General features: G+C 41.8%; 1 protein-coding gene across 1 annotated transcript; it reads left to right on the top strand.

The window, feature by feature from the left end:
* rbm46 (RNA binding motif protein 46) lies at positions 1–27,449 on the top strand. The gene is made up of 15 exons (XM_071378833.1): positions 1–192; positions 1,818–1,862; positions 1,955–2,090; positions 2,188–2,291; positions 2,856–2,908; positions 5,491–5,620; positions 8,046–8,148; positions 10,227–10,308; positions 10,733–10,857; positions 11,058–11,191; positions 21,962–22,036; positions 22,313–22,411; positions 23,453–23,574; positions 24,636–24,738; positions 25,042–27,449. Exons 1-15 carry the CDS (start codon positions 48–50, stop codon positions 25,245–25,247), a joined length of 1,662 nt encoding a protein of 553 aa, XP_071234934.1. The 5' UTR covers positions 1–47; the 3' UTR covers positions 25,248–27,449.
* The last annotated feature ends 362 nt before the right edge of the window (positions 27,450–27,811 follow it).

The following is a 27,811-nucleotide window of genomic DNA, read 5'->3' as shown; positions in this document are numbered from 1 at the left end:
TTAGCCAGCCGTCTACACCACAGCCGAGCTTCCAACGTTAGCTAACCATGGACGGAGACGGCGGTAGTCTGATGGGGGAGGACGGGAGGATGGAGAGCCCGAACGAGGCTGCGCTGCTAGCGCTGATGGAGAGCACGGGATACAGCATGGTACAGGAGAATGGACAGAGGAAGTTCGGTGGCCCGCCTCCAGGTGTGGGATTAACGTTATGTTTGTGTGTGTGTGTGTGTGTGTGAGAGAGAGACAGTGTGTAAGTTAACAACTGTTGTTGAATTCAACTGGTATGTCAGAGAGAGAGAGAGAGAGAGAAGATAGTACCAATTGTGTGTGTAAAAGAGTACGGTTACATGCATACAATAACGCGATGAATGTGGACAGTCAGATTAATATAATAGTTTGATTTAAACCTTTGCAAGAAGAACGATTTCGGCCAAATATTCCTATTTACCTGGAATCATGTTATTTTTGGGAAGCATATTTCATTTAGAGTTGGTGTGTGAAAACTACTAAGACGCATAAATTCACTCAGTTGTTCAGAACTCACTGCACTCACGCTAAGGAGGGAGGCTCTCTCGGCTAGTGTTAGCACATGCGCAGATCATATATATAATACAAAGCTGAAAGGCCGACAATATTAGGCTGTCAGGAGTGGCTCCATATCTACTGATAGTTAGATGATGAGGAGGTGTAATGTTAGGCTGTCAGGGGTGGCTCCATATCTACTGATAGTTAGATGATGAGGAGGTGTAATGTTAGGCTGTCAGGGGTGGCTCCATATCTACTGATTGTTAGATGATGAGGAGGTGTAATGTTAGGAATCTGTCAGGAGTGGCTCCATATCTACTGATAGTTAGATGATGAGGAGGTGCAATGTTAGGAATCTGTCAGGAGTGGCTCCATATCTACTGATAGTTAGATGATGAGGAGGTGTGATGTTAGGAATCTGTCAGGAGTGGCTCCATATCTACTGATTGTTAGATGACGAGGAGGTGTAATGTTAAGAATCTGTCAGGAGTGGCTCCATATCTACTGATAGTTAGATGATGAGGAGGTGTGATGTTAGGAATCTGTCAGGAGTGGCTCCATATCTACTGATTGTTAGATGACGAGGAGGTGTAATGTTAAGAATCTGTCAGGAGTGGCTCCATATCTACTGATAGTTAGATGATGAGGAGGTGTAATGTTAGGCTGTCAGGAGTGGCTCCATATCTACTGATAGTTAGATGATGAGGAGGTGTGATGTTAAGAATCTGTCAGGAGTGGCTCCATATCTACTGATTGTTAGATGATGAGGAGGTGTGATGTTAGGAATCTGTCAGGAGTGGCTCCATATCTACTGACATTGAAGTGATGTAAACTTTTCACCTTCCCATTAATAATAGTAATTAGATTATGAATGATTAATACAGGCGCAATGAACTTCAACGATTTCTCTCTCTCATCATCCTCTCTCTCGCTCTCTCCTCTCATCATCCTCTCTCTCTCTGCCTCCTCTCTCTCTCTCCTCTCTTTCATCATTCCCTCTCTCCTCATTCCTCCTCTCTCTCTCTCTCCTCTCTTTCATCATTCTCTCTCTTTCCTCATCCTTCCTCCTCTCTCCTCTCATCATCCTCTCTCTGCCTTCTCTCTCTCCTCATTCCTCCTCTCTCTCTCTCTCCTCTCTTTTATCATTCTCTCTTTCCTCATCCTTCCTCCTCTCTCTCTCTCTCATCATTCTCTCTCTCCTCATTCCTTCTCTCTCTCTCCTCTCTTTCATCATTCTCTCTCTCTCCTCATCCTTCCTCTCCTCTCTCTTTCCCTTTCCTCCTTCTCCCCAGGTTGGGATGGCCCTCCTCCCCCACGAGGGTGTGAGGTGTTTGTAGGTAAGGAACCACATGTAATCTACTTACACACACATCAGTATAAGAGTATAATGACGATAAGAGAATCTTTTGTGGGTTTGGTATCTTAAAAGGTAAGATCCCTAGGGACATGTATGAGGATGAGTTGGTGCCAGTGTTTGAGAGAGCTGGGAGAATCTATGAGTTCAGACTGATGATGGAGTTTAGTGGAGAAAACCGGGGCTACGCTTTTGTCATGTACACTACCAGGTAGGGATTATCCCCCCCACCCCTCTCTCTATCTCGCTCTCTCTTCTCAACCCTCTCTTATCATTCTCCCCTCCGGTGTGTGTGTGTGTGATTACAGAGAGGCAGCTCAGAGATCCATCCATCTCCTAGACAACCATGAGATCAGACCAGGGAAGTTTATAGGAGTATGTGTCAGTCTGGACAACTGTAGATTGTTCATAGGTAGGAATGACTTCAACACTTATCACATCACAATATGGTTGCTATATGAATACATCTAATATTGCAAGACGATATATTGTGATAGTCAAGACTATACTCTATTTGAACTTAACAAATCAAAACTGTGCAGTTTCATCAGTTAGGCTGTATCAAGCTATTCAATTAAGTCTAAATGTATTAACTAAGCCTTATATATTTTTTTGCCATACTAACATTGTTTAATGAGAATGCAACTGTAATATGGTACATTTAAAAAAAAAAATGGAATTATCTAGTCATTAACGTCACAAACCCGATGATATTCGGAGAAGCATATCGTAGAAGAGGTCTGCCCAAATATCGCCTAACCCTACAACTCAACCATAAGATCAGATCAGGGGAAGTTTATAGGTGTGTGTCTGTGTCTGTCTGGACAACTGTAGCCTGTTCATAGGTATGAATGACTTCAACACAATCTTGTCTGAACTCGTATGTCTATTTCAGCAATGGAAAATATCACTCAAATGTGTTGTTTTATATTTTAGCCCATTTACTAATGATAGGAATGCCCTCCCCGCTCTACAGGGTCCATACCCAAAGACAAGACGAAGGAGGAAATAGTAGTGGAGATGAGGAAGGTTAGTGTGCTGACATCACGAGGAAGGTTAGTGGGCTGACATCATGAGGAAGGTTAGTGTGCTGACATCACGCGGAAGGTTAGTGGGCTGACTTCATGAGGAAGGTTAGTGGGCTGACATCACAAGGAAGGTTAGTGTGCTGCCATCACGAGGAAGGTTAGTGTGCTGACATCACGAGGAAGGTTAGTGTGCTGACATCACGAGGAAGGTTAGTGTGCTGACATCATGAGGAAGGTTAGTGTGCTGACATCATGAGGAAGGTTAGTGTGCTGACATCATGAGGAAGGTTAGTGAGCTGACATCATGAGGAAGGTTAGTGGGCTGACATCATGAGGAAGGTTAGTGGGCTGACATCACGAGGAAGGTTAGTGTGATGACATCATGAGGAAGGTTAGTGAACTGACATCATGAGGAAGGTTAGTGTGCTGACATCATGGGGAAGGTTAGTGGGCTGACATCATGAGGAATGTTAGTGGGCTGACATCATGAGGAAGGTTAGTGGGCTGACATCATGAGGAAGGTTAGTGGGCTGACATCATGAGGAAGGTTAGTGGGCTGACATCATGAGGAAGGTTAGTGTGATGACATCACGAGGAAGGTTAGTGGGCTGACATCACGAGGAAGGTTAGTGTGATGACATCACGAGGAAGGTTAGTGAACTGACATCATGAGGAAGGTTAGTGTGCTGACATCATGGGGAAGGTTAGTGGGCTGACATCATGAGGAAGGTTAGTGGGCTGACATCATGAGGAAGGTTAGTGGGCTGACATCATGAGGAAGGTTAGTGGGCTGACATCATGAGGAAGGTTAGTGTGATGACATCACGAGGAAGGTTAGTGTGCTGACATCACGAGGAAGGTTAGTGTGATGACATCACGAGGAAGGTTAGTGGGCTGACATCACGAGGAAGGTTAGTGTGATGACATCACGAGGAAGGTTAGTGAACTGACATCATGAGGAAGGTTAGTGTGCTGACATCATGGGGAAGGTTAGTGGGCTGACATCATGAGGAATGTTAGTGGGCTGACATCATGAGGAAGGTTAGTGGGCTGACATCATGAGGAAAGTTAGTGGGCTGACATCATGAGGAAGGTTAGTGTGATGACATCACGAGGAAGGTTAGTGTGCTGACATCACGAGGAAGGTTAGTGTGCTGACATCACGAGGAAGGTTAGTGTGATGACATCACGAGGAAGGTTAGTGTGCTGACATCACGAGGAAGGTTAGTGGGCTGACATCACGAGGAAGGTTAGTGTGATGACATCACGAGGAAGGTTAGTGGGCTGACATCACGAGGAAGGTTAGTGGGCTGACATCACGAGGAAGGTTAGTGGGCTGACATCACGAGGAAGGTTAGTGTGCTGACATCACGAGGAAGGTTAGTGGGCTGACATCACAAGGAAGGTTAGTGGGCTGACATCATGAGGAATGTTAGTGTGCTGACATCACGAGGAAGGTTAGTGGGCTGACATCATGAGGAAGGTTAGTGTGCTGACATCACAAGGAAGGTTAGTGGGCTGACATCATGAGGAAGGTTAGTGTGCTGACATCATGAGGAAGGTTAGTGTGCTGACATCATGAGGAAGGTTAGTGTGCTGACATCACGAGGAAGGTTAGTGGGCTGACATCATGAGGAAGGTTTGTGGGCTGACATCACGAGGAAGGTTAGTGTGCTGACATCATGAGGAAGGTTAGTGTGCTGACATCACGAGGACGGTTAGTGTGCTGACATCACGAGGAAGGTTAGTGTGCTGACATCATGAGGAAGGTTAGTGGGCTGACATCACAAGGAAGGTTAGCGGGCTGACATCACGAGGAAGGTTAGTGGCCTGACATCATGAGGAAGGTTAGTGTGCTGACATCATGAGGAAGGTTAGTGTGCTGACATCATGAGGAAGGTTAGTGGGCTGACATCACGAGGAAGGTTAGTGGGCTGACATCACGAGGAAGGTTAGTGGGCTGACATCACGAGGAAGGTTAGTGGGCTGACATCACGAGGAAGGTTAGTGTGCTGACATCATGAGGAGGGTAGTGGGCTGACATCACGAGGAAGGTTAGTGGGCTGACATCACGAGGAAGGTTAGTGTGATGACATCACGCGGAAGGTTAGTGGGCTCACATCATGAGGAAGGTTAGTGTGCTGACATCATGAGGAAGGTTAGTGTGATGACATCACGCGGAAGGTTAGTGGGCTGACATCACGAGGAAAGTTAGTGGGCTGACATCACGAGGAAGGTTAGTGTGATGACATCACGCGGAAGGTTAGTGTGATCACATCATGAGGAAGGTTAGTGTGCTGACATCATGAGGAAGGTTAGTGTGATGACATCACGCGGAAGGTTAGTGGGCTGACATCACGCGGAAGGTTAGTGGGCTGACATCACGCGGAAGGTTAGTGGGCTGACATCACGCGGAAGGTTAGTGGGCTGACATGGTCTCGTAATGAGGTAGGGAATTTCTCCTTGATCTAATGGTCAAGATGGTGGTTTCTCCTGTGGGAGACCATGGTTCAGATCATGCCCTTGACACGCACACTCATGACACACACTCACACTGTGTATCAATCGGTGTGTGTTGTCTAGGTAACAGAAGGAGTGGTAGATGTTATAGTGTACCCCAGCGCTACAGACAAGACTAAGAACAGAGGGTTTGCCTTCGTTGAGTACGACTCTCACAAAGCAGCTGCCATGGCACGGAGGAAACTAATACCAGGTATACACACACACACACACACACACACACACACACACACACACACACACACACACACACCAGCCATGGTAAGTCATACCAGATGTACTTGTCCAGGGCTACAATATAAATGTATGTTGTAGAGGACTGGAGTTGGGCTGTTGGGGGACTGGAGTTGGGCTGTTGGGGGACTGGAGTTGGGCTGATGGGGGACTGGAGTTGGGCTGTTGGGGGACTGGAGTTGGGCTGTTGGACTGGAGTTGGGCTGATGGGGGACTGGAGTTAGGCTGTTGGACTGGAGTTGGGCTGATGGGGGACTGGAGTTGGGCTGATGGGGGGCTGGAGTTGGGCTGTTGGGGGACTGGAGTTGGGCTGTTGGACTGGAGTTGGGCTGATGGGGGACTGGAGTTGGGTTGTTGGGGGACTGGAGTTGGGCTGTTGGGGGACTGGAGTTGGGCTGTTGGAGGACTGGAGTTGGGCTGTTGGGGGACTGGAGTTGGGCTGTTGGGGGACTGGAGTTGGGCTGTTGGAGGACTGGAGTTGGGCTGTTGGGGGACTAGAGGACTGGAGTTGGGCTGTTGGGGGACTAGAGTTGGGCTGTTGGGGGACTAGAGGACTGGAGTTGGGCTGTTGGAGGACTGGAGTTGGGCTGTTGGGGGACTAGAGGACTGGAGTTGGGCTGTTGGAGGACTGGAGTTGGGCTGTTGGGGGAGTAGAGGACTGGAGTTGAACTGGGAGTTTAGTCAGTTATAGTAGTAGCAGTACCTCGGAGTTACTGTAGAGGGGGCTAAAACTAAACAATTGATATCAAATTTTATTGGTCACATACACATGGTTAGCAGATGTTAATGCGAGTGTAGCAAAATGCTTGTGCTTCTAGTTCCAGCAATGCAGTAATATCTAACAAGTAATCTAACCTAACAATTTCACAACAACTACCTTATACACACAAATGTTAAGGGATGAATAAGAATATGTACATATAAATATATGGATGAGCGATGGTACAGAACGGCATAGGCAAGATGCAGTAAATGGTATCGAGTACAGTATATACATATGAGATGAGTAATGTAGGATATGTAAACATTATTAAAGTGTCTTTATTTAAAGTGACTAGTGAAGTCCATTTATTAAAGTGGCCAGAGATTTGAGTCAGTATGTTGGCAGCAAGCCTCTCTCTGTGTTAGTGATGGCTGTTTGACATTCTGATGGCCTTTGAGATAGATGCTGTTTTTCAGTCTCTCGGTCCCCAGCTTTGATGCACCTGTACTGACCTCACCTTCTGGATGATAGAGGGGTGAACAGGCAGTGGCTCGAGTGGATGTTGTCCTTGATTATCTTTTTGGCCTTCCTGGGACATCGGGTGGTGTAGGTGTCATGGATAGATTTATAGATGCCATAGCTAGGGCCCTATAAATCTGCATTGCTGGGAACGCAGTCGGTATCACGGAATACAGACATTAAAACAGAATTCAACGATATTCAACAATATATTGAACTTTTTTTTTCTTTTTTTTTTATCGTTAATTTGCCCAAGTTTATCATAAGACATGAACAAAAGACATCAGTGTTTTGTATTTTCCTTCAACTTTCAACGCGGCACCGTCATAGGATGCCACCTTCCCAACAAGTCAGTTCGTCAAATTTCTGCCCTGCTAGAGCTGCACCGGTCACCTGTAAGTGCTGTTATTGTGAAGTGGAAACGTCTAGGAGCAACAACGGCTCAGCCGCAAAGTGGTATGCCACACAAGCTCACAGAACGGGACCGCCGAGAGGGAATGCTCATGTCTGTGTGGTTGGTCTACCACTTTGTGTAGACGTTAGCGAGGATGCGAATGACAACCGTCTTCTGGTAGATACAAAGGTTTTCCCAAAAAACCTTCTCAATTAAATGTTCACTACAAAGTAACCTATGCCTAACTGGCAGAATGATATCATGTTATTAAATCACATTGTATTTGTCACATACACATGGTTAGCAGATGTTAATGCGAGTGTAGCGAAATGCTTGTGCTTCTAGTTCAGCATTCTCGCTAACGTCTACACAAAGTGGTAGACCAAATCACACAGACATGAGTCCCTCTCGACGGTCCCTTTTCCGTGAGCTTGTGTGGCCTACCACTTTGCGGCTTATAGTTTTTTTTGTATCAGTCCAGTGACCATTTGTTTTGCAAACTCTTCAATCACAACGGTCTCTGGCTGGTGAGCAGTTGAATTAAAGGGTACACTCGAAAATATAAGTTCCTTCCATTTTTCCCCAGACCTCAAAAGGGGTGTCCTGATGTAGTTTAAACATTGTAATGGACTTAGAACATCCAATTTTTCTGTTTTTCTATTTAGAAATGTTTGGTTTTGAGAGCGAAAACTTGAAAACGTAGGAAAAAATTGTAACTGAAAAAACTAAATGGAGAAAACTGATTGTTGGGGGGGGGGATATCTCCAGGTACGTTCCAGCTGTGGGGTCACACTATCCAGGTGGACTGGGCCGAACCAGAGAAGGATGTTGACGAGGAGACCATGCTACGTGTCAGAGTGCTCTACGTCAGGTGTGTGTGTGCGTGTGTGTGTGTGAGTATAATGGTCCTATTATGTATGTATAACCGATAGCGACAGGCAATAAATAGCCTGGCGGGTTGGAGCGATGGGCCAGTAACTGAGCTGACAAGGCAAAAATCTGTAATTCTGCCTGTGAGCAAGGCAGTTTAACCCACTGTTCCCCCCGGGGGCGCGGATAACGTGGATGTCGATTTAAGTCTCTGATTCAGAGAGGTGGGGTTAAATGCGGCAGACACCATTTCAGTTGAAGAACGCATTCAGATCTACAACTGACTAGGTATCTCCCTTTCCTCTCATATCTACCCACGCAGTCATAAATCCCCTTAGAAAGTCCGTCGGCTACGAGCATGTCTGTTTGTCTGTAAGCATACGCCGTAGCTTTTTAAATGCAGACGCGAAAACCTTCTCTGGTTTATAGTTAAGAACGTTGGAACTGACATTTTTAACTACCTGTAAAGGAATTGCGCTTCTGAAGCAGGAGTAACGTCCATCACTAGGCGACCAGGACTGTCATTCAAATAATCTCGAGCTCCCTGCACTCTCTCCTACAAAAGTACTTTGATATAGTTTGACTTACCAAGACATTTAGTTGAAAGAAAACATCTTCCACTAGGAATCGACTCCTAAGATTCAATATTTTTTGGAACGGAGGAGACTGATTAGTTGCCATACTTCCCGAGAACACAAACACATGCATCTTTCATAACGAGCTAGAGAGAGAGAGAGGAGAGGGGCACAGTATAGACAGGTCAGCCACCAGACAGACAGAACCGGGCACTGGGTCTATCTATCAGTATAGGTGGGTCAGCCACCAGACAGTCAGAACCGTGCACTGGGTCTATCTATCAGTATAGGCAGGTCAGCCACCAGACAGTCAGAACCGTGCACTGGGTCTATCTATCAGTATAGGCAGGTCAGCCACCAGTCAGAACCGTGCACTGGGTCTATCTATCAGTATAGGCAGGTCAGCCACCAGACAGACAGAACCGTGCACTGGGTCTATCTATCAGTATAGGTGGGTCAGCCACCAGACAGTCAGAACCGTGCACTGGGTCTATCTATCAGTATAGGCAGGTCAGCCACCAGACAGTCAGAACCGTGCACTGGGTCTATCTATCAGTATAGGCAGGTCAGCCACCAGACAGACAGAACCGTGCACTGGGTCTATCTATCAGTATAGGCAGGTCAGCCACCAGACAGTCAGAACCGTGCACTGGGTCTATCTATCAGTATAGGCAGGTCAGCCACCAGACAGACAGAACCGGGCACTGGGTCTATCTATCAGTATAGGCAGGTCAGCCACCAGACAGAACCGGGCACTGGGTCTATCTATCAGTATAGGCAGGTCAGCCACCAGACAGAACCGTGCACTGGGTCTATCTATCAGTATAGGCAGGTCAGCCACCAGACAGAACCGTGCACTGGGTCTATCTATCAGTATAGGCAGGTCAGCCACCAGACAGACAGAACCGGGCACTAGGTCTATCTATCAGTATAGGCAGGTCAGCCACCAGACAGACAGAACCGGGCACTGGGTCTATCTATCAGTATAGGTGGGTCAGCCACCAGACAGACAGAACCGGGCACTGGGTCTATCTATCAGTATAGGCAGGTCAGCCACCAGACAGTCAGAACCGTGCACTGGGTCTATCTATCAGTATAGGCAGGTCAGCCACCAGACAGAACCGTGCACTGGGTCTATCTATCAGTATAGGCAGGTCAGCCACCAGACAGACAGAACCGGGCACTGGGTCTATCTATCAGTATAGGCAGGTCAGCCACCAGACAGACAGAACCGGGCACTGGGTCTATCTATCAGTATAGGCAGGTCAGCCACCAGACAGACAGAACCGTGCACTAGGCCTATCAGTATAGGCAGGTCAGCCTATAATGATTTGTCTCAACGTTAAGGATCCCAATTTCGTTTTTTTAACGTTTAAACTTTTACACCCCTAGCATGTGTAATGTGCGTGTGTTGGGAAAGGGGGGGGGGGACCAACCAAAACGACTCCTCTTTATGTCCCTGTTGACAACTTGACAATAAAGTAAACTTTTTTTTTATTTTTAGAAACCTGATGATGACGACTACTGAAGATACACTGCGACAGGAGTTCTCTAGATTCAAACCTGGCACTGTGGAGAGAGTCAAGGTATTGGTGTCTGTGTCTGTGAATGTGTTACTGTGGAATTCTTGAAAGTAATTTTATTCATCAATATTTGTGGCCTTATTTTGGTCTCAAAACTGCCTTAAATTGACCTGTTTTTATCAGAATAAAGGCAGATACGGAGTTATCTCTGTAAAGGCCAATACAATCCTTCAGGCTACTTCAAACCCTTTGAGGGTGGATATCTTGGGATTGGGTTGAAAGCAACAACAAAAAATATTTATGTGGAATGCTAAATAAATTGGCAAAATATCAGTCCTCTCTTCCTTCTCTATACTCTTTTGAAAGGCCAAAAATAAATGTCTCTGTCATCCTCTTGCGATGTGAAAGCAAGACGACATTTTTCTGTCTGTTTTCTACAGTATTTTTCTGTCTGTTTTCCAATTAGTGTTTTTCTGTTCTCCCGTAGAAATTGACAGACTATGCGTTTGTCCACTACCACTCCCGTGAGGACGCAGTGACGGCTTTACACCTGATGAACGGAGCGCTGATCGACGGAGCCACCATCGAGGTCACCCTCGCCAAGCCTGTCAGGTAAAAACAAATCAAAACTTGATTTAAAATGCAACACACTTTTACAGTTAAACAGGCAACTGATAAAACACAAAGAGATGAAGAACCAATGGGATGTGCCCTTGAGCAAGGCGGCACTTAACCCCCATGTTGAACTGCTCGGCTCCAACCTCTGTTTTGTTTGTGTGAAAATGGATAAAGTAATCTTCTCCCTCCTTCAGTAAAGAGGGCGGGCGACGGTTCGGTAACCGTGGTTATGTCGGTAACAGTAACCTCGTGGGTCCCTACGGCGATGTGTCCTCCACCGGGAGTTTTCTCTTCCAGGGACGTGAGGATGGAGGCATGATGGGAGGAGGTAAATAAACCCCCATATGATTGACCTTGAATGAACTGACCACTTATAGAGGACATTTTACTGATATATTAGTAGCATTTACTAGAGAAATGTGAAGTTTGACCTTAAATAAGTCTGCTAATATGCGCAAATATCTACGGGACAATTGATAGCTACAAAATGCATAGTAGCAGCAGCAGTAGTAGAAGTAACAGTAACAGCGGCAGTAACAGTAGTAGTAGCAGTAGCAGTAGCAGTAGTAGTAGTAGTAGTAGTAGCAGTAGTAACAGTAGTAGTAGTAGTAGCAGTAGTAGTAGTAGTAGCAGTAGTAGTAGTAGTAGCAGTAGTAGTAGTAGTAGTAGTAGCAGTAGTAACAGTAGTAGTAGTAGTAGTAGTAGTAGTAGCAGTAGTAACAGTAGTAGTAGAGGTAGTAGTAGTAGTTGTAGTAGTAGCAGCAGTAACATCAGTAGTAGTAGTAGTAGTAACAGTAGTAGTAGCAGTAACAGTAGCAACAGCAGTAGTAGTAGTAGCAACAGTAGTAGTAGCAGTAGTATTAGTAGTAGTAGTTGTAGTAGTAGCAGCAGTAACATCAGTAGTAGTAGTAGTAGTAGTAACAGTAGTAACAGTAGTAGTAGTAGTAGTAGCAGTAGCAACAGTAGTAGTAGTAGTAGTAGCAGTAGTAACAGTAGTAGTAGTAGAGGTAGTAGTAACAGTAGTAGTAGTAGCAGTAGTAACAGTAGTAGTAGTAGAGGTAGTAGTAACAGTAGTAGTAGTAGCAGTAGTAACAGTAGTAGTAGTAGAGGTAGTAGTAGTAGCAGTAGTAACAGTAGTAGTAGTAGTAGTAGTAGTAGCAGTAGTAACAGTAGTAGTAGTAGTAGTAGCAGCAGTAACAGTAGTAGTAGTAGTAGTAGTAGTAGTAGTAGCAGTAGTAACAGTAGTAGCAGTAGTAGTAGTAGTAGTAGTAGCAGTAGTAGTAGTAGCAGTAATATCAGTAGTAGTAGTAGTAGTAGTAGTATCAGTAGTAGTAGTAGTAGTACTAGTAGTAGTAGTAGTAGTAGTAGCAGTAGTAGCAGTAGTAGTAGTAGTAGTAGTAGTAGCAGTAGTAGTAGTAGTAGTAGCAGTAGTAACAGTAGTAGTAGTAGTAGTAGTAGCAGTAATATCAGTAGTAGTAGTAGTAGTAGTAGTAGCAGTAGTAGTAGTAGTAGTAGTAGTAGTAGTAGCAGTAGTAACAGTAGTAGTAGTAGAGGTAGTAGTAGTAGCAGTAGTAACAGTAGTAGTAGTAACAGTAGTAGTAGTAGTAGTAGCAGCAGTAACAGTAGTAGTAGTAGTAGTAGTAGTAGCAGTAGTAACAGTAGTAGTAGTAGTAGCAGTAGTAGTAGTAGCAGTAGTAACAGTAGTAGTAGTAGTAGTAGCAGTAATATCAGTAGTAGTAGTAGTAGTAGTAGTAGTAGTAGTAGTAGTAGAGGTAGTAGTAGTAGCAGTAGTAACAGTAGTAGTAGTAACAGTAGTAGTAGTAGTAGTAGCAGCAGTAACAGTAGTAGTAGTAGTAGTAGTAGTAGTAGTAGCAGTAGTAACAGTAGTAGCAGTAGTAGTAGTAGTAGTAGTAGCAGTAGTAGTAGTAGCAGTAGTAACAGTAGTAGTAGTAGTAGTAGCAGTAATATCAGTAGTAGTAGTAGTAGTAGTAGTATCAGTAGTAGTAGTAGTAGTACTAGTAGTAGTAGTAGTAGTAGTAGCAGTAGTAGCAGTAGTAGTAGTAGTAGTAGTAGCAGTAGTAGTAGTAGTAGTAGCAGTAGTAACAGTAGTAGTAGTAGTAGTAGTAGCAGTAATATCAGTAGTAGTAGTAGTAGTAGTAGTAGTAGTAGCAGCAGTAGTAGTAGTAGTAGTAGTAGTAGTAGTAGTAGTAGTAGTAGTAGTAACAGTAGTAGTAGTAGTAGCAGTAGTAGTAGTAGCAGTAGTAACAGTAGTAGTAGTAGTAGCAGTAGTAGTAGTAGTAGTAGCAGCAGTAGTAACAGTAGTAGTAGAGGTAGTAGTAGTAGCAGCAGTAACATCAGTAGTAGTAGTAGTAGTAGCAGTAGTAGTAACAGTAGTAGTAGCAGTAACAGTAGCAACAGCAGTAGTAGTAGTAGCAACAGTAGTAGTAGCAGTAGTATTAGTAGTAGTAGTTGTAGTAGTAGCAGCAGTAACATCAGTAGTAGTAGTAGTAGTAGTAACAGTAGTAACAGTAGTAGTAGTAGTAGTAGCAGTAGCAACAGTAGTAGTAGTAGTAGTAGCAGTAGTAGTAGTAGTAGAGGTAGTAGTAACAGTAGTAGTAGTAGCAGTAGTAACAATAGTAGTAGTAGAGGTAGTAGTAACAGTAGCAGTAGTAACAGTAGTAGTAGTAGAGGTAGTAGTAGTAGCAGTAGTAACAGTAGTAGTAGTAGTAGTAGTAGTAGTAGTAGCAGTAGTAACAGTAGTAGTAGTAACAGTAGTAGTAGTAACAGTAGTAGTAGCAGTAGTAGCAGTAGTAGTAGTAGCAGTAGTAGTAGTAGTAGTAGCAGTAGTAACAGTAGTAGTAGTAGTAGTAGCAGTAATATCAGTAGTAGTAGTAGTAGTAGTAGTAGTAGTAGTAGTAGCAGTAGTAGTAGTAGTAGTAGTAGTAGTAGTAGTAGTAGTAGTAGTAACAGTAGTAGTAGTAGTAGCAGTAGTAGTAGTAGTAGTAGCAGTAGTAACAGTAGTAGTAGTAGTAGCAGTAGTAGTAGTAGTAGTAGCAGTAGTAACAGTAGTAGTAGAGGTAGTAGTAGTAGTTGTAGTAGTAGCAGCAGTAACATCAGTAGTAGTAGTAGTAACAGTAGTAGTAACAGTAGTAGTAGCAGTAACAGTAGCAACAGCAGTAGTAGTAGTTGTAGTAGTAGCAGCAGTAACATCAGTAGTAGTAGTAGTAACAGTAGTAACAGTAGTAGTAGTAGTAGTAGCAGTAGCAACAGTAGTAGTAGTAGTAGTAGCAGTAGTAACAGTAGTAGTAGTAGAGGTAGTAGTAGTAGCAGTAGTAACAGTAGTAGTAGTAGAGGTAGTAGTAACAGTAGTAGTAGTAGCAGTAGTAACAGTAGTAGTAGTAGAGGTAGTAGTAGTAGCAGTAGTAACAGTAGTAGTAGTAGAGGTAGTAGTAGTAGCAGTAGTAACAGTAGTAGTAGTAGTAGTAGTAGTAGTAGCAGTAGTAACAGTAGTAGTAGTAGTAGTAGCAGCAGTAACAGTAGTAGTAGTAGTAGTAGTAGTAGTAGTAGCAGTAGTAACAGTAGTAGCAGTAGTAGTAGTAGTAGTAGTAGCAGTAGTAGTAGTAGCAGTAATATCAGTAGTAGTAGTAGTAGTAGTAGTATCAGTAGTAGTAGTAGTAGTACTAGTAGTAGTAGTAGTAGTAGTAGCAGTAGTAGCAGTAGTAGTAGTAGTAGCAGTAGTAGTAGTAGCAGTAGTAACAGTAGTAGTAGTAGTAGTAGTAGCAGTAATATCAGTAGTAGTAGTAGTAGTAGTAGTAGCAGTAGTAGTAGTAGTAGTAGTAGTAGTAGCAGTAATATCAGTAGTAGTAGTAGTAGCAGTAGTAGTAGTAGTAGTAGCAGTAGTAACAGTAGTAGTAGTAGTAGTAGTAGCAGTAATATCAGTAGTAGTAGTAGTAGTAGTAGTAGTAGTAGTAGCAGCAGTAGTAGTAGTAGTAGTAGTAGTAGTAGTAGTAGTAGTAGTAGTAGTAACAGTAGTAGTAGTAGTAGCAGTAGTAGTAGTAGCAGTAGTAACAGTAGTAGTAGTAGTAGCAGTAGTAGTAGTAGTAGTAGCAGCAGTAGTAACAGTAGTAGTAGAGGTAGTAGTAGTAGCAGCAGTAACATCAGTAGTAGTAGTAGTAGTAGCAGTAGTAGTAACAGTAGTAGTAGCAGTAACAGTAGCAACAGCAGTAGTAGTAGTAGCAACAGTAGTAGTAGCAGTAGTATTAGTAGTAGTAGTTGTAGTAGTAGCAGCAGTAACATCAGTAGTAGTAGTAGTAGTAGTAACAGTAGTAACAGTAGTAGTAGTAGTAGTAGCAGTAGCAACAGTAGTAGTAGTAGTAGTAGCAGTAGTAGTAGTAGTAGAGGTAGTAGTAACAGTAGTAGTAGTAGCAGTAGTAACAATAGTAGTAGTAGAGGTAGTAGTAACAGTAGCAGTAGTAACAGTAGTAGTAGTAGAGGTAGTAGTAGTAGCAGTAGTAACAGTAGTAGTAGTAGTAGTAGTAGTAGTAGTAGCAGTAGTAACAGTAGTAGTAGTAACAGTAGTAGTAGTAACAGTAGTAGTAGCAGTAGTAGCAGTAGTAGTAGTAGTAGTAGTAGCAGTAGTAGTAGTAGTAGTAGCAGTAGTAACAGTAGTAGTAGTAGTAGTAGCAGTAATATCAGTAGTAGTAGTAGTAGTAGTAGTAGTAGTAGTAGTAGCAGTAGTAGTAGTAGTAGTAGTAGTAGTAGTAGTAGTAGTAGTAGTAACAGTAGTAGTAGTAGTAGCAGTAGTAGTAGTAGTAGTAGCAGTAGTAACAGTAGTAGTAGTAGTAGCAGTAGTAGTAGTAGTAGTAGCAGTAGTAACAGTAGTAGTAGAGGTAGTAGTAGTAGTTGTAGTAGTAGCAGCAGTAACATCAGTAGTAGTAGTAGTAACAGTAGTAGTAACAGTAGTAGTAGCAGTAACAGTAGCAACAGCAGTAGTAGTAGTTGTAGTAGTAGCAGCAGTAACATCAGTAGTAGTAGTAGTAACAGTAGTAACAGTAGTAGTAGTAGTAGTAGCAGTAGCAACAGTAGTAGTAGTAGTAGTAGCAGTAGTAACAGTAGTAGTAGTAGAGGTAGTAGTAGTAGCAGTAGTAACAGTAGTAGTAGTAGAGGTAGTAGTAACAGTAGTAGTAGTAGCAGTAGTAACAGTAGTAGTAGTAGAGGTAGTAGTAGTAGCAGTAGTAACAGTAGTAGTAGTAGAGGTAGTAGTAGTAGCAGTAGTAACAGTAGTAGTAGTAGTAGTAGTAGTAGTAGCAGTAGTAACAGTAGTAGTAGTAGTAGTAGCAGCAGTAACAGTAGTAGTAGTAGTAGTAGTAGTAGTAGTAGCAGTAGTAACAGTAGTAGCAGTAGTAGTAGTAGTAGTAGTAGCAGTAGTAGTAGTAGCAGTAATATCAGTAGTAGTAGTAGTAGTAGTAGTATCAGTAGTAGTAGTAGTAGTACTAGTAGTAGTAGTAGTAGTAGTAGCAGTAGTAGCAGTAGTAGTAGTAGTAGCAGTAGTAGTAGTAGCAGTAGTAACAGTAGTAGTAGTAGTAGTAGTAGCAGTAATATCAGTAGTAGTAGTAGTAGTAGTAGTAGTAGTAGCAGTAGTAGTAGTAGTAGTAGTAGTAGTAGTAGCAGTAGTAACAGTAGTAGTAGTAGAGGTAGTAGTAGTAGCAGTAGTAACAGTAGTAGTAGTAACAGTAGTAGTAGTAGTAGTAGCAGCAGTAACAGTAGTAGTAGTAGTAGTAGTAGTAGCAGTAGTAACAGTAGTAGTAGTAGTAGCAGTAGTAGTAGTAGCAGTAGTAACAGTAGTAGTAGTAGTAGTAGCAGTAATATCAGTAGTAGTAGTAGTAGTAGTAGTAGTAGTAGTAGCAGCAGTAACAGTAGTAGTAGTAGTAGTAGTAGTAGTAGTAGCAGTAGTAACAGTAGTAGCAGTAGTAGTAGTAGTAGTAGTAGCAGTAGTAGTAGTAGCAGTAGTAACAGTAGTAGTAGTAGTAGTAGCAGTAATATCAGTAGTAGTAGTAGTAGTAGTAGTATCAGTAGTAGTAGTAGTAGTACTAGTAGTAGTAGTAGTAGTAGTAGTAGCAGTAGTAGCAGTAGTAGTAGTAGTAGTAGTAGCAGTAGTAGTAGTAGTAGTAGCAGTAGTAACAGTAGTAGTAGTAGTAGTAGTAGCAGTAATATCAGTAGTAGTAGTAGTAGTAGTAGTAGTAGTAGCAGCAGTAGTAGTAGTAGTAGTAGTAGTAGTAGTAGTAGTAGTAGTAACAGTAGTAGTAGTAGTAGCAGTAGTAGTAGTAGCAGTAGTAACAGTAGTAGTAGTAGTAGCAGTAGTAGTAGTAGTAGTAGCAGCAGTAGTAACAGTAGTAGTAGAGGTAGTAGTAGTAGCAGCAGTAACATCAGTAGTAGTAGTAGTAGTAGCAGTAGTAGTAACAGTAGTAGTAGCAGTAACAGTAGCAACAGCAGTAGTAGTAGTAGCAACAGTAGTAGTAGCAGTAGTATTAGTAGTAGTAGTTGTAGTAGTAGCAGCAGTAACATCAGTAGTAGTAGTAGTAGTAGTAACAGTAGTAACAGTAGTAGTAGTAGTAGTAGCAGTAGCAACAGTAGTAGTAGTAGTAGTAGCAGTAGTAGTAGTAGTAGAGGTAGTAGTAACAGTAGTAGTAGTAGCAGTAGTAACAATAGTAGTAGTAGAGGTAGTAGTAACAGTAGCAGTAGTAACAGTAGTAGTAGTAGAGGTAGTAGTAGTAGCAGTAGTAACAGTAGTAGTAGTAGTAGTAGTAGTAGTAGTAGCAGTAGTAACAGTAGTAGTAGTAACAGTAGTAGTAGTAACAGTAGTAGTAGCAGTAGTAGCAGTAGTAGTAGTAGTAGTAGTAGCAGTAGTAGTAGTAGTAGTAGCAGTAGTAACAGTAGTAGTAGTAGTAGTAGCAGTAATATCAGTAGTAGTAGTAGTAGTAGTAGTAGTAGTAGTAGTAGCAGTAGTAGTAGTAGTAGTAGTAGTAGTAGTAGTAGTAGTAGTAGTAGTAGTAACAGTAGTAGTAGTAGTAGCAGTAGTAGTAGTAGCAGTAGTAACAGTAGTAGTAGTAGTAGCAGTAGTAGTAGTAGTAGTAGCAGTAGTAACAGTAGTAGTAGAGGTAGTAGTAGTAGTTGTAGTAGTAGCAGCAGTAACATCAGTAGTAGTAGTAGTAGTAACAGTAGTAGTAACAGTAGTAGTAGCAGTAACAGTAGCAACAGCAGTAGTAGTAGTTGTAGTAGTAGCAGCAGTAACATCAGTAGTAGTAGTAGTAACAGTAGTAACAGTAGTAGTAGTAGTAGTAGCAGTAGCAACAGTAGTAGTAGTAGTAGTAGCAGTAGTAACAGTAGTAGTAGTAGAGGTAGTAGTAGTAGCAGTAGTAACAGTAGTAGTAGTAGAGGTAGTAGTAACAGTAGTAGTAGTAGCAGTAGTAACAGTAGTAGTAGTAGAGGTAGTAGTAGTAGCAGTAGTAACAGTAGTAGTAGTAGAGGTAGTAGTAGTAGCAGTAGTAACAGTAGTAGTAGTAACAGTAGTAGTAGTAGTAGTAGCAGTAGTAACAGTAGTAGTAGTAGTAGTAGTAGTAGTAGTAGTAGTAGCAGTAGTAACAGTAGTAGCAGTAGTAGTAGTAGTAGTAGTAACAGTAGTAGCAGTAGTAGTAGTAGCAGTAGTAACAGTAGTAGTAGTAGTAGTAGTAGCAGTAATATCAGTAGTAGTAGTAGTAGTAGTAGTAGCAGTAGTAGTAGTACTAGTAGTAGTAGTAGTAGTAGTAGTAGTAGCAGTAGTAACAGTAGTAGTAGCAGTAGTAGTAGTAGCAGTAGTAACAGTAATAGTAGTAGTAGTAGTAGCAGTAATATCAGTAGTAGTAGTAGTAGTAACAGTAGTAGTAGTAGTAGCAGTAATATCAGTAGTAGTAGTAGCAGTAGTAACAGTAGTAATAGTAGCAGCAGTAATATCAGTAGTAGTAGTAGTAGTAGCAACCAGGGATGCAAGCTAGTCACCTTTCGGCTAAATTCGCCGTTTTGAATCCAAAATAGGTGACCTACGTGATTCGTGTAAATCCGATGAGAAAAGTTGACAGGGGGGGGGGGGGGGGGGGGCTTTGCATGACTACTGGCTGGTAGCAAACGAGTGATGCGCGTTGGGAGCCGTACTGGCTGCTGTATCCGAGGCTCAGCCAGTCGTTCACATAACAACAGAATGCAGCACTCGACTGAACAGAGAAGAGATTGGTTAGTTTACAGCATCAGCGCGCTCTGGAAAGACAGCAGGAGGAGTTGTACGGTAGTTTACCAGTTAACTTACAGCAGCACGTCCCCTGAACGATAACTAAGAGGTAGGTGAGAAGCCTGGAACGTTATACGACTCCTTGCCGTTCCTCAAGTTATAACGTGTTAGTTGTTTACTGGACCCTGGCGATCTGTGTGACATGTTGACTAGCTAACGAACTAACTACTATCTGTGAACTCATGTTTTCCCTTTACAGTATGTGGTTCATTTTCAGAATGAGAGAATTAGGTGAAAGTGAGATGTTGCTTGTTAAACAAGTGTAGCTGTAGCTGGGCCTGGCTTAAGCTGGATGCCACTATAGAGGTGAAAGGAACACCACACACTTTCCCTCTTTCTCACTTTTTCAATACAAGTGGATAAAAAGGGGTATGCCAGGTGTCCTCTCTGCCTGAAAGAGATCAATTATGCCAACAAAGGTTATCATGCTCTGCTGGCACATTGTAGAACAGATGTCCACAGGCAGAAAGTGTACAATGCAGTGTAGCCCAAAGATATTGCTTTTGTTGTGTTGAACTTTGACAGTGACACGCGTGAGTGAGGGGGGATTATTATTATTTTTTTACTCAGTGAATGTTATTTTTGCACTCATGTAGTAGCCTTACGCACTTGATCTATGTCTACTATAGTGGCCACTATAATGTTTGTTTCATTCTATTTCTACTTAAGAGTCCCCCCCCCCCCCCCCCCCACTCCATGTGCAATATTTAGATGTGTGGTCACAAGCCTTCTATTATAAAGGATGTCATGGTAACAAGCGTTCTATTATAAAGGATGTCATGGTAACAAGTGTTCTATTATAAAGGATGTCATGGTAACAAGCGTTCTATTATAAAGGATGTCATGGTAACTAGCGTTCTATTATAAAGGATGTCATGGTAACAAGCGTTCTATTATAAAGGATGTCATGCTAACAAGCGTTCTATTATAAAGGATGTCATGGTAACAAGCGTTCTATTATTAAGGATGTCATGGTAACAAGTGTTCTATTATTAAGGATGTCATGGTAACAAGCGTTCTATTATAAAGGCTGTCATGGTAACAAGCGTTCTATTATTAAGGATGTCATGGTAACAAGCGTTCTATTATAAAGGCTGTCATGGTAACAAGCGTTCTATTATAAAGGATGTCATGGTAACAAGCGTTCTATTATAAAGAATGTCATGGTAACAAGTGTTCTATTATAAAGGATGTCATGGTAACAAGCGTTCTATTATAAAGGATGTCATGGTAACAAGCGTTCTATTATAAAGGATGTCATGGTAACAAGCGTTCTATTATTAAGGCTGTCATGGTAACAAGCGTTCTATTATTAAGGCTGTCATGGTAACAAGCGTTCTATTATTAAGGCTGTCATGGTAACAAGCGTTCTATTATTAAGGCTGTCATGGTAACAAGTGTTCTATTAGTAAGGCTGTCATGGTAACAAGCGTTCTATTATTAAGGCTGTCATGGTAACAAGCGTTCTATTATTAAGGCTGTCATGGTAACAAGCGTTCTATTATTAAGGCTGTCATGGTAACAAGCGTTCTATTATTAAGGCTGTCATGGTAACAAGCGTTCTATTATTAAGGATGTCATGGTAACAAGCATTCTATTATTAAGGCTGTCATGGTAACAAGCGTTCTATTATTAAGGCTGTCATGGTAACAAGTGTTCTATTATTAAGGCTGTCATGGTAACAAGCATTCTATTATTAAGGCTGTCATGGCTAACTGCTATATTAGTGTATTGTTTCTTTCTCAAGACTTGAGTGTCATTTGCAGTAAAGTCAAGGCAACAAATAACATTGGATTGCTTTCTATACATTTTTTTTAGCTGTGAGTTAGGTTCACATGAAGCACTTTTTATTTGACACACACACAGACTGATCATGTAGATCATATTCTTTGTTGTTTAATTAGTTAGAACCTGCATTTCCCCCTAAAAGGGACTTTTCAGTGCAAAAAAAAAAAACTGTAAACCTTTTTGGGCCCTCACCAGGTTGCATCCCTGAGCAACAGTAGTAGTAGTAGTAGAGGTAGCAACAGTAGTAGTAGTAGAGGTAGCAACAGTAGTAGTAGTAGTAGTAGTAGAGGTAGCAGCAGTAGTAGTAGTAGTAGTAGTAGTAGTAGCAGCAGTAGTAGCAGCAGTAGTAGTAGTAGTAGTAGTAGTAGTAGTGGTAGTAGTAGTAGTAGTAGAAACAGCGGTAGTAGTAGTAGTAGTAGAAACAGCAGTAGTAGTAGTAGTAGTAGAAACAGCAGTAGTAGCAGCAGTAGTAGTAGTAGCAGTAGTAGTAGTAGTAGTAACAGTAGTAGTAGTAGTAGTAGTAGTAGTAGCAGCAGTAGTAGTAGTAGTAGCAGCAGTAGTAGTGGTAGTAGTAGAAACGGTAGTCATAGTAGTAGTAGTAGTAGTAGTAGTAGCAGCAGTAGTAGTAGTAGTAGTAGTATTAGTAGTAGCAGCAGCAGTAGTAGTTGTAGTAGTAGCAACAGTAGTTGTAGTTGAAACGGTAGTAATAGTGTTAGAAACAGTAGTAGTAGTAGAAGTAGTAGTAGTAGTAGAAACGGTAGTAATAGTAGTAGTAGTAGTAGAAACGGTAGTAATAGTAGTAGTAGTAGCAGCAGTAGTAGTAGTAGTAGTAGCAGTAGTAGTAGTAGTAGTAGCAACAGTAGTAGTAGTAGAAACGGTAGTAATAGTAGTAGTAGTAGCAGCAGCAGTAATAGTAGTTGTAGCAGTAATTTCAAGAAGTACCTGTGGTGCACATTAATGTTATAAACGTATTGGTGTATGTAGGAGGAGGAGGGATGGAGGTAGGGACTCCTCTACGACCTCTCAGCCTGCCACCTCGCCTGGGGAGTCTCTACGTTGGAACAGGTCAGTGTGTCTGGGAAGGGAGCGTGTGGTGGGGTGGGAGTGTGTGTAATATATGATGATGATGATGGTCTGTCTGTAGGAACAGGTTGTGTGTAATATATGATGATGATGATGATGATGATGAAGGTGGTCTGTCTGTAGGAACATGTTGTGTGTAATATATGATGATGATGGTCTGTCTGTAGGAACAGGTTGTGTGTAATATATGATGATGATGATGATGATGAAGGTGGTCTGTCTGTAGGAACATGTTGTGTGTAATATATGATGATGAAGATGGTCTGTCTGTAGGAACAGGGGATGTGGAGAGGTGTGTGTATCCCATCTTCGCTGGCTCCAGTCTCTCCCCCGCCAGCCTGCTGTCACTCAAACCAGGTACGTTCAATACGGATGATGATGAAGATTAGGGTTGCAAAATTTTGGTTAAAAAATCCCACGATTTCTAGAAATCCCTTTTTCAAAGATTCCCAGAATCAGGAAATCCATTTTTGTATTTTTTAGAAAACCTGCTGATGATGATATTATATTACGATATTGTGATATTATGATATTGTGATATTATTACTGTAATAATACTATATATTATATATGTTGTTACTAGGTCCAATTTAGTTCAGCGATGACTCTACTAGAGTACTACTGCCTAAAGAACAGCTGGGCTCTACCTGAATACTATCTCTACTACTATATAATATACTGTAATAATACTATATATTATATATGTTGTTACTAGGTCAGTTTAGTTCAGCGGTGACTCTACTAGAGTACTACTGCCTAAAGAACAGCTGGGCACTACTTGAGTACTGCCTCTACTACTAATAATACTATATAATATACTGTAATAATACTATATATTATATATGTTGTTACTAGGTCAGTTTAGTTCAGCGGTGACTCTACTAGAGTACTACTGTCTAAAGAACAGCTGGGCTCTACCTGAGTACTACTTCTACTACTAATAATACTATATAATATACTGTAATAATACTATATATTATATATGTTGTTACTAGGTCCAATTTAGTTCAGCGATGACTCTACTAGAGTACTACTGCCTAAAGAACAGCTGGGCTCTACCTGAATACTATCTCTACTACTATATAATATACTGTAATAATACTATATATTATATATGTTGTTACTAGGTCAGTTTAGTTCAGCGGTGACTCTACTAGAGTACTACTGCCTAAAGAACAGCTGGGCACTACTTGAGTACTGCCTCTACTACTAATAATACTATATAATATACTGTAATAATACTATATATTATATATGTTGTTACTAGGTCAGTTTAGTTCAGCGGTGACTCTACTAGAGTACTACTGCCTAAAGAACAGCTGGGCTCTACCTGAATACTATCTCTACTACTATATAATATACTGTAATAATACTATATATTATATATGTTGTTACTAGGTCAGTTTAGTTCAGCGGTGACTCTACTAGAGTACTACTGCCTAAAGAACAGCTGGGCTCTACCTGAGTACTATCTCTACTCCACACCGGGACAAGAGGGCAAGCTAATGCTCATATACAAGGTGGGTATATGTCTCATTATTTAATTCATTTGTTGGTAATTAGTACCTCCGTTCATTTATTCATTCATTATTTTCACCACTTTTACTACTACTACATACCATTTAACAAACAAACACTTATACAAAGACCTAGTCTGGCTGACGCGTGACTACACAACAAGCTGTGAAAGACTTTTGAGAGCTGGTGTCAGCCAGACTAACAGAGACTGTTTCCATACTTCAATGGATGTACCTCATCATACGGAGACCTGAGAAGTAGTCTGCTAAGGCAGCCACCCAAGTTGCAGCCAAACACTGGGATCGTACACTACTTTAGACCAGGACCCTTCTATTGATGTACCTCATCATACGGAGACCTAGTCTGCAAAGGACAGCCACCCAAGTTGCAGCCAAACACTGGGATCGTACACTACTTTAGACCAGGACCCTTCTATTGATGTACCTCATCATACGGAGACCTAGTCTGCAAAGGCAGCCACCCAAGTTGCAGCCAAACACTGGGATCGTACACTACTTTAGACCAGGACCCTTCTATTGATGTACCTCATCATACGGAGACCTAGTCTGCAAAGGCAGCCACCCAAGTTGCAGCCAAACACTGGGATCGTACTGTATCTCTGAACCATGTTCTGATTTACCTACATGTCTAAAATGGTTGACATATATACATGTTTTGGGTGGGGCATCCTTTTAATTCTCTGTCTGTGTGTGTGTCTATGTGTGTCTATGTGTGTGTGTCTGTGTGTGTGTGTGTGTGTGTGTGTGTGTGTGTGTGTGTGTGTGTCTATGTGTGTCTATGTGTGTCTATGTGTGTCTATGTGTGTCTATGTGTGTGTGTCTATGTGTGTGTGTCTATATGTGTGTGTGTGTGTCTATGTGTCTATGTGTGTGTCAATGTGTGTGTCTATGTGTGTGTGTCTATATGTGTGTGTGTGTCTATATGTGTCTATGTCTATGTGTGTCTATGTGTGTGTGTCTATATATGTGTGTGTGTCTATGTGTGTGTCAATGTGTGTGTCTATGTGTGTGTGTGTCTATGTGTGTGTGTGTGTGTCTGTTAGGTCGTGATCTTGTCGACGAGGAGTAGCTTCATGCCAGACAAGGTGTGTACGGTGTTGGAGGACGCTAAGGAGCTGGCAGCCCAGAATGCACTCTGGAACCTGGGTTAGTTAAACGCACGCTTACACGGTGACTCACAACCGGTGGAACCCTTTAAATGTGGCCCGCGGTGGATTTAGGTGGATTAACATTTTATTATTTTGGATTTTTTTTTAAACGACTTCAGATTCCACTTTAACGTTTATACCTGGTTAAAAGTATGTCGAAATTATTATGGACCTATATCATTTAAAATACCTACCCTCTATGGAATTCCCAAATGTTGCCTACCCCTGTGTTAGATCAATTGACCGATTATTATTATTATTTAAATGTATTTTCTCTCTACTCCATCCCTTCCTTTCTCAGACTGTTCCTTCCTCAACGGTAGTTCCCCCGGTTCGCTCTCTCCTCCTCTTCCTCCCGTCTCCTACGGTTCTCTCTCTCCTCCTCCTGTCTCCAACAGCCCCGGGCTCCTCTCATACGCCTGTACCAGAGCCTTCCCCTACCCTCTCTCTCCCACCACTCCACAGAGACTCTATATCCCCTCTAACCAGAACCCTGCCTTCTTCTGATCGCCCCTCCATCGTCACTCGCTGTGGGAGAGGAGGGAACAGAGGAGGGAGGGTGGAGGTGGACCACCTCTCCTATGTGCCTAAGTTAGTTTACTGAGCCATTTTGGATGTTTCGGTTGGTTTCGTTTTTTGGGCTGTTTGTTTTTTTTCAAAAGACGGCCATTTTGTAATTCATATGTTCAGTTGACTCAGGGAGGGCTGCATTCATTCTGCCCACAGTGTTACTCTATGCAGCCAACGTACATGCCAAGTGGGATCCTTCGGACGTCCAACTGACGTCAACCCCATTTAAGAAGTTGACATTTAAAAGGGTTACGGTAAGGGTTAAGAAGAGGGTTACGGTAAGGGTGGGGGTTAAAGGGTAGGGTTGTTCCAAGGACCCCACATAGCATCTATCCAAACGCCATAGATAAATAAGGTAAACAAGGGAATTATAGATCAAACTGAAGAAAACTTCATCTACTTTAGTGCTTATTTCATATCTTGGCAATAATGATACTTGAATAGTATTGACTTTGGACCATATTTATTTATAAAACATGATTTAAATATTTTATTGACTTTAAATGTACTGTATTTGTTTTTTTTTGTTTTTTTTGTCATCCGCCTATTATGCTTTATCGCAGTATATTTAGGTTCTAATGTATCGTTATAATGCTCAAATATTCAAGCAATGTCAAAATTCTGTCTGAAAAAAAATCTACTTCTATTTTGTTATTCCATTAATTATTTATTTATTAGCAGCTGGTGATTTTGAACAACAAAGTGAAATCAAGTGGGCAGATCATATCTGAATGGATAAGCAATGTATAAAGACGATCCAAAATGGCTCCGCCGCGTAATATATTTATTGACATTTAAATATTGAATACTACTATTATTATTATTATTAACATTATAAAACATATCGATCATCAACAAGACAGCGTTGCCTCTCCTAAATATTCACTTTTTTATTTTGTAGTCTTTTTTTTTTAGGTCATTTAGAGTTTTTGTCCCCCCCCCAAAAAAGTAATTTAATTAAAGGGATACTGTGGGATTTTTGCATCGAGGCCCTTTATCCACTTCCTCACAGTCAGATGAACCATTTTTTATGTCTCTGCGTCTAGTATGAAGGACACTAGAGGTAGTAGTTTTGCGAGCCAATGCTAACTAGCGTGCTAGCATATACCCATAGGCTTCCAGTCGTTGCGCTAGCGCTAGTTAGCAACTTTCTCCAAACTGCATGCAGAGTCAGTAGATAAAGGGTCTCGTTGCAAAAATAAAATCCAGAAGTATCCTTTTAAATGAACAAAACTGACATGTACTGTACCGGTGATACCGGTCTATATTGTCTCTCCAGTTGGTTTAGTTGACCGCCGGTAACACACACACACACACACCGGTAAATATATTCAGGAAGTTCTATAATGTTTCTCCAGCAGTTGTTTTGTTGATATGGTGTTTACCCTGGGCTGTTATGTTTTCCTGTTGTTCTCATGAGGTGCTCAGTTTTGTGGTTGCGTCCTAAATGGCACCCTATTCCCTATATACTACACTCCTTTAGACCAGAGCCCTATTCCCTATATACTACACTACTATAGACCAGAGCCCTATTCCCTATATAGTACACTACTATAGACCAGAGCCCTATTACCTATATAGTGCACTACTTTAGACCAGAGCCCTATTCCCTATATAGTACACTACTATAGACCAGAGCCCTATTACCTATATAGTGCACTACTTTAGACCAGAGCCCTATTCCCTATATAGTGCACTACTTTAGTCCAGAGCCCTATTCCCTATATAGTGCACTACTTTAGTCCAGAGCCCTATTCCCTATATAGTACACTACTTTAGTCCAGGACCCTATTCCCTATATAGTGCACTACTTTAGAACAGAGCCCTATTCATAGGGAATAGGGTGCCAGCCCTGGTCTAAAGTAGTGCACTATATAGGGAATAGGGTGCCAGCCCTGGTCTAAAGTAGTGCACTATATAGGGAATAGGGTGCCAGCCCTGGTTAATAGTAGTGCACTATATAGGGAATAGGGTGCCAGCCCTGGTTAATAGTAGTGTACTATATAGGGAATAGGGTGCCAGTCCTGGTCTAAAGTAGTGCACTATATAGGGAATAGGGTGCCATTTGGGATGTATATTTTATTCTCATACACACTGTTCACTAGGAACATTTTAACTGGTTACTGAGATCATGTTGAATTTAATAAACAAATTAAATACAGTGTGTCTTGACTGTGTAGTGTGTGTGACTGACTGTGTAGTGTGTATATGTGTGTGTGACTGACTGTAGTGTAGTGTGTGTGACTGACTGTAGTGTGTGTGACTGACTGTAGTGTGTGTGTGTCTTGACTGTGTAGTGTGTGTGTGACTGACTGTGTAGTGTGTATATGTGTGTATGACTGACTGTAGTGTAGTGTGTGTGACTGACTGTAGTGTGTGTGTGTGTGTGTGTCTTGACTGTGTAGTGTGTGTGTGACTGACTGTGTAGTGTGTATATGTGTGTGTGACTGACTGTAGTGTAGTGTGTGTGACTGACTAGTGTGTGTGTGTGTGTGTCTTGA

This window comes from Salvelinus alpinus, chromosome 31 (genome assembly GCF_045679555.1).
Source record: "Salvelinus alpinus chromosome 31, SLU_Salpinus.1, whole genome shotgun sequence".
Classification (NCBI taxonomy): Eukaryota; Metazoa; Chordata; class Actinopteri; order Salmoniformes; family Salmonidae; genus Salvelinus; species Salvelinus alpinus.
The sequence above is the reverse complement of the archived record's forward strand: the minus strand, read 5'-3'. Positions and strand labels throughout refer to the sequence as shown.

Coding starts and splice junctions, on each gene's coding strand:
- rbm46 (XM_071378833.1), top strand. CDS start 48: ATGGACGGAGACGGCGGTAGTCTGATGGGGGAGGACGGGAGGATGGAG. Junction 2,292..2,855: donor CAACTGTAGATTGTTCATAG/GTAGGAATGACT, acceptor CCCGCTCTACAG/GGTCCATACCCAAAGACAAG. Junction 10,858..11,057: donor ACCCTCGCCAAGCCTGTCAG/GTAAAAACAAAT, acceptor TCCCTCCTTCAG/TAAAGAGGGCGGGCGACGGT.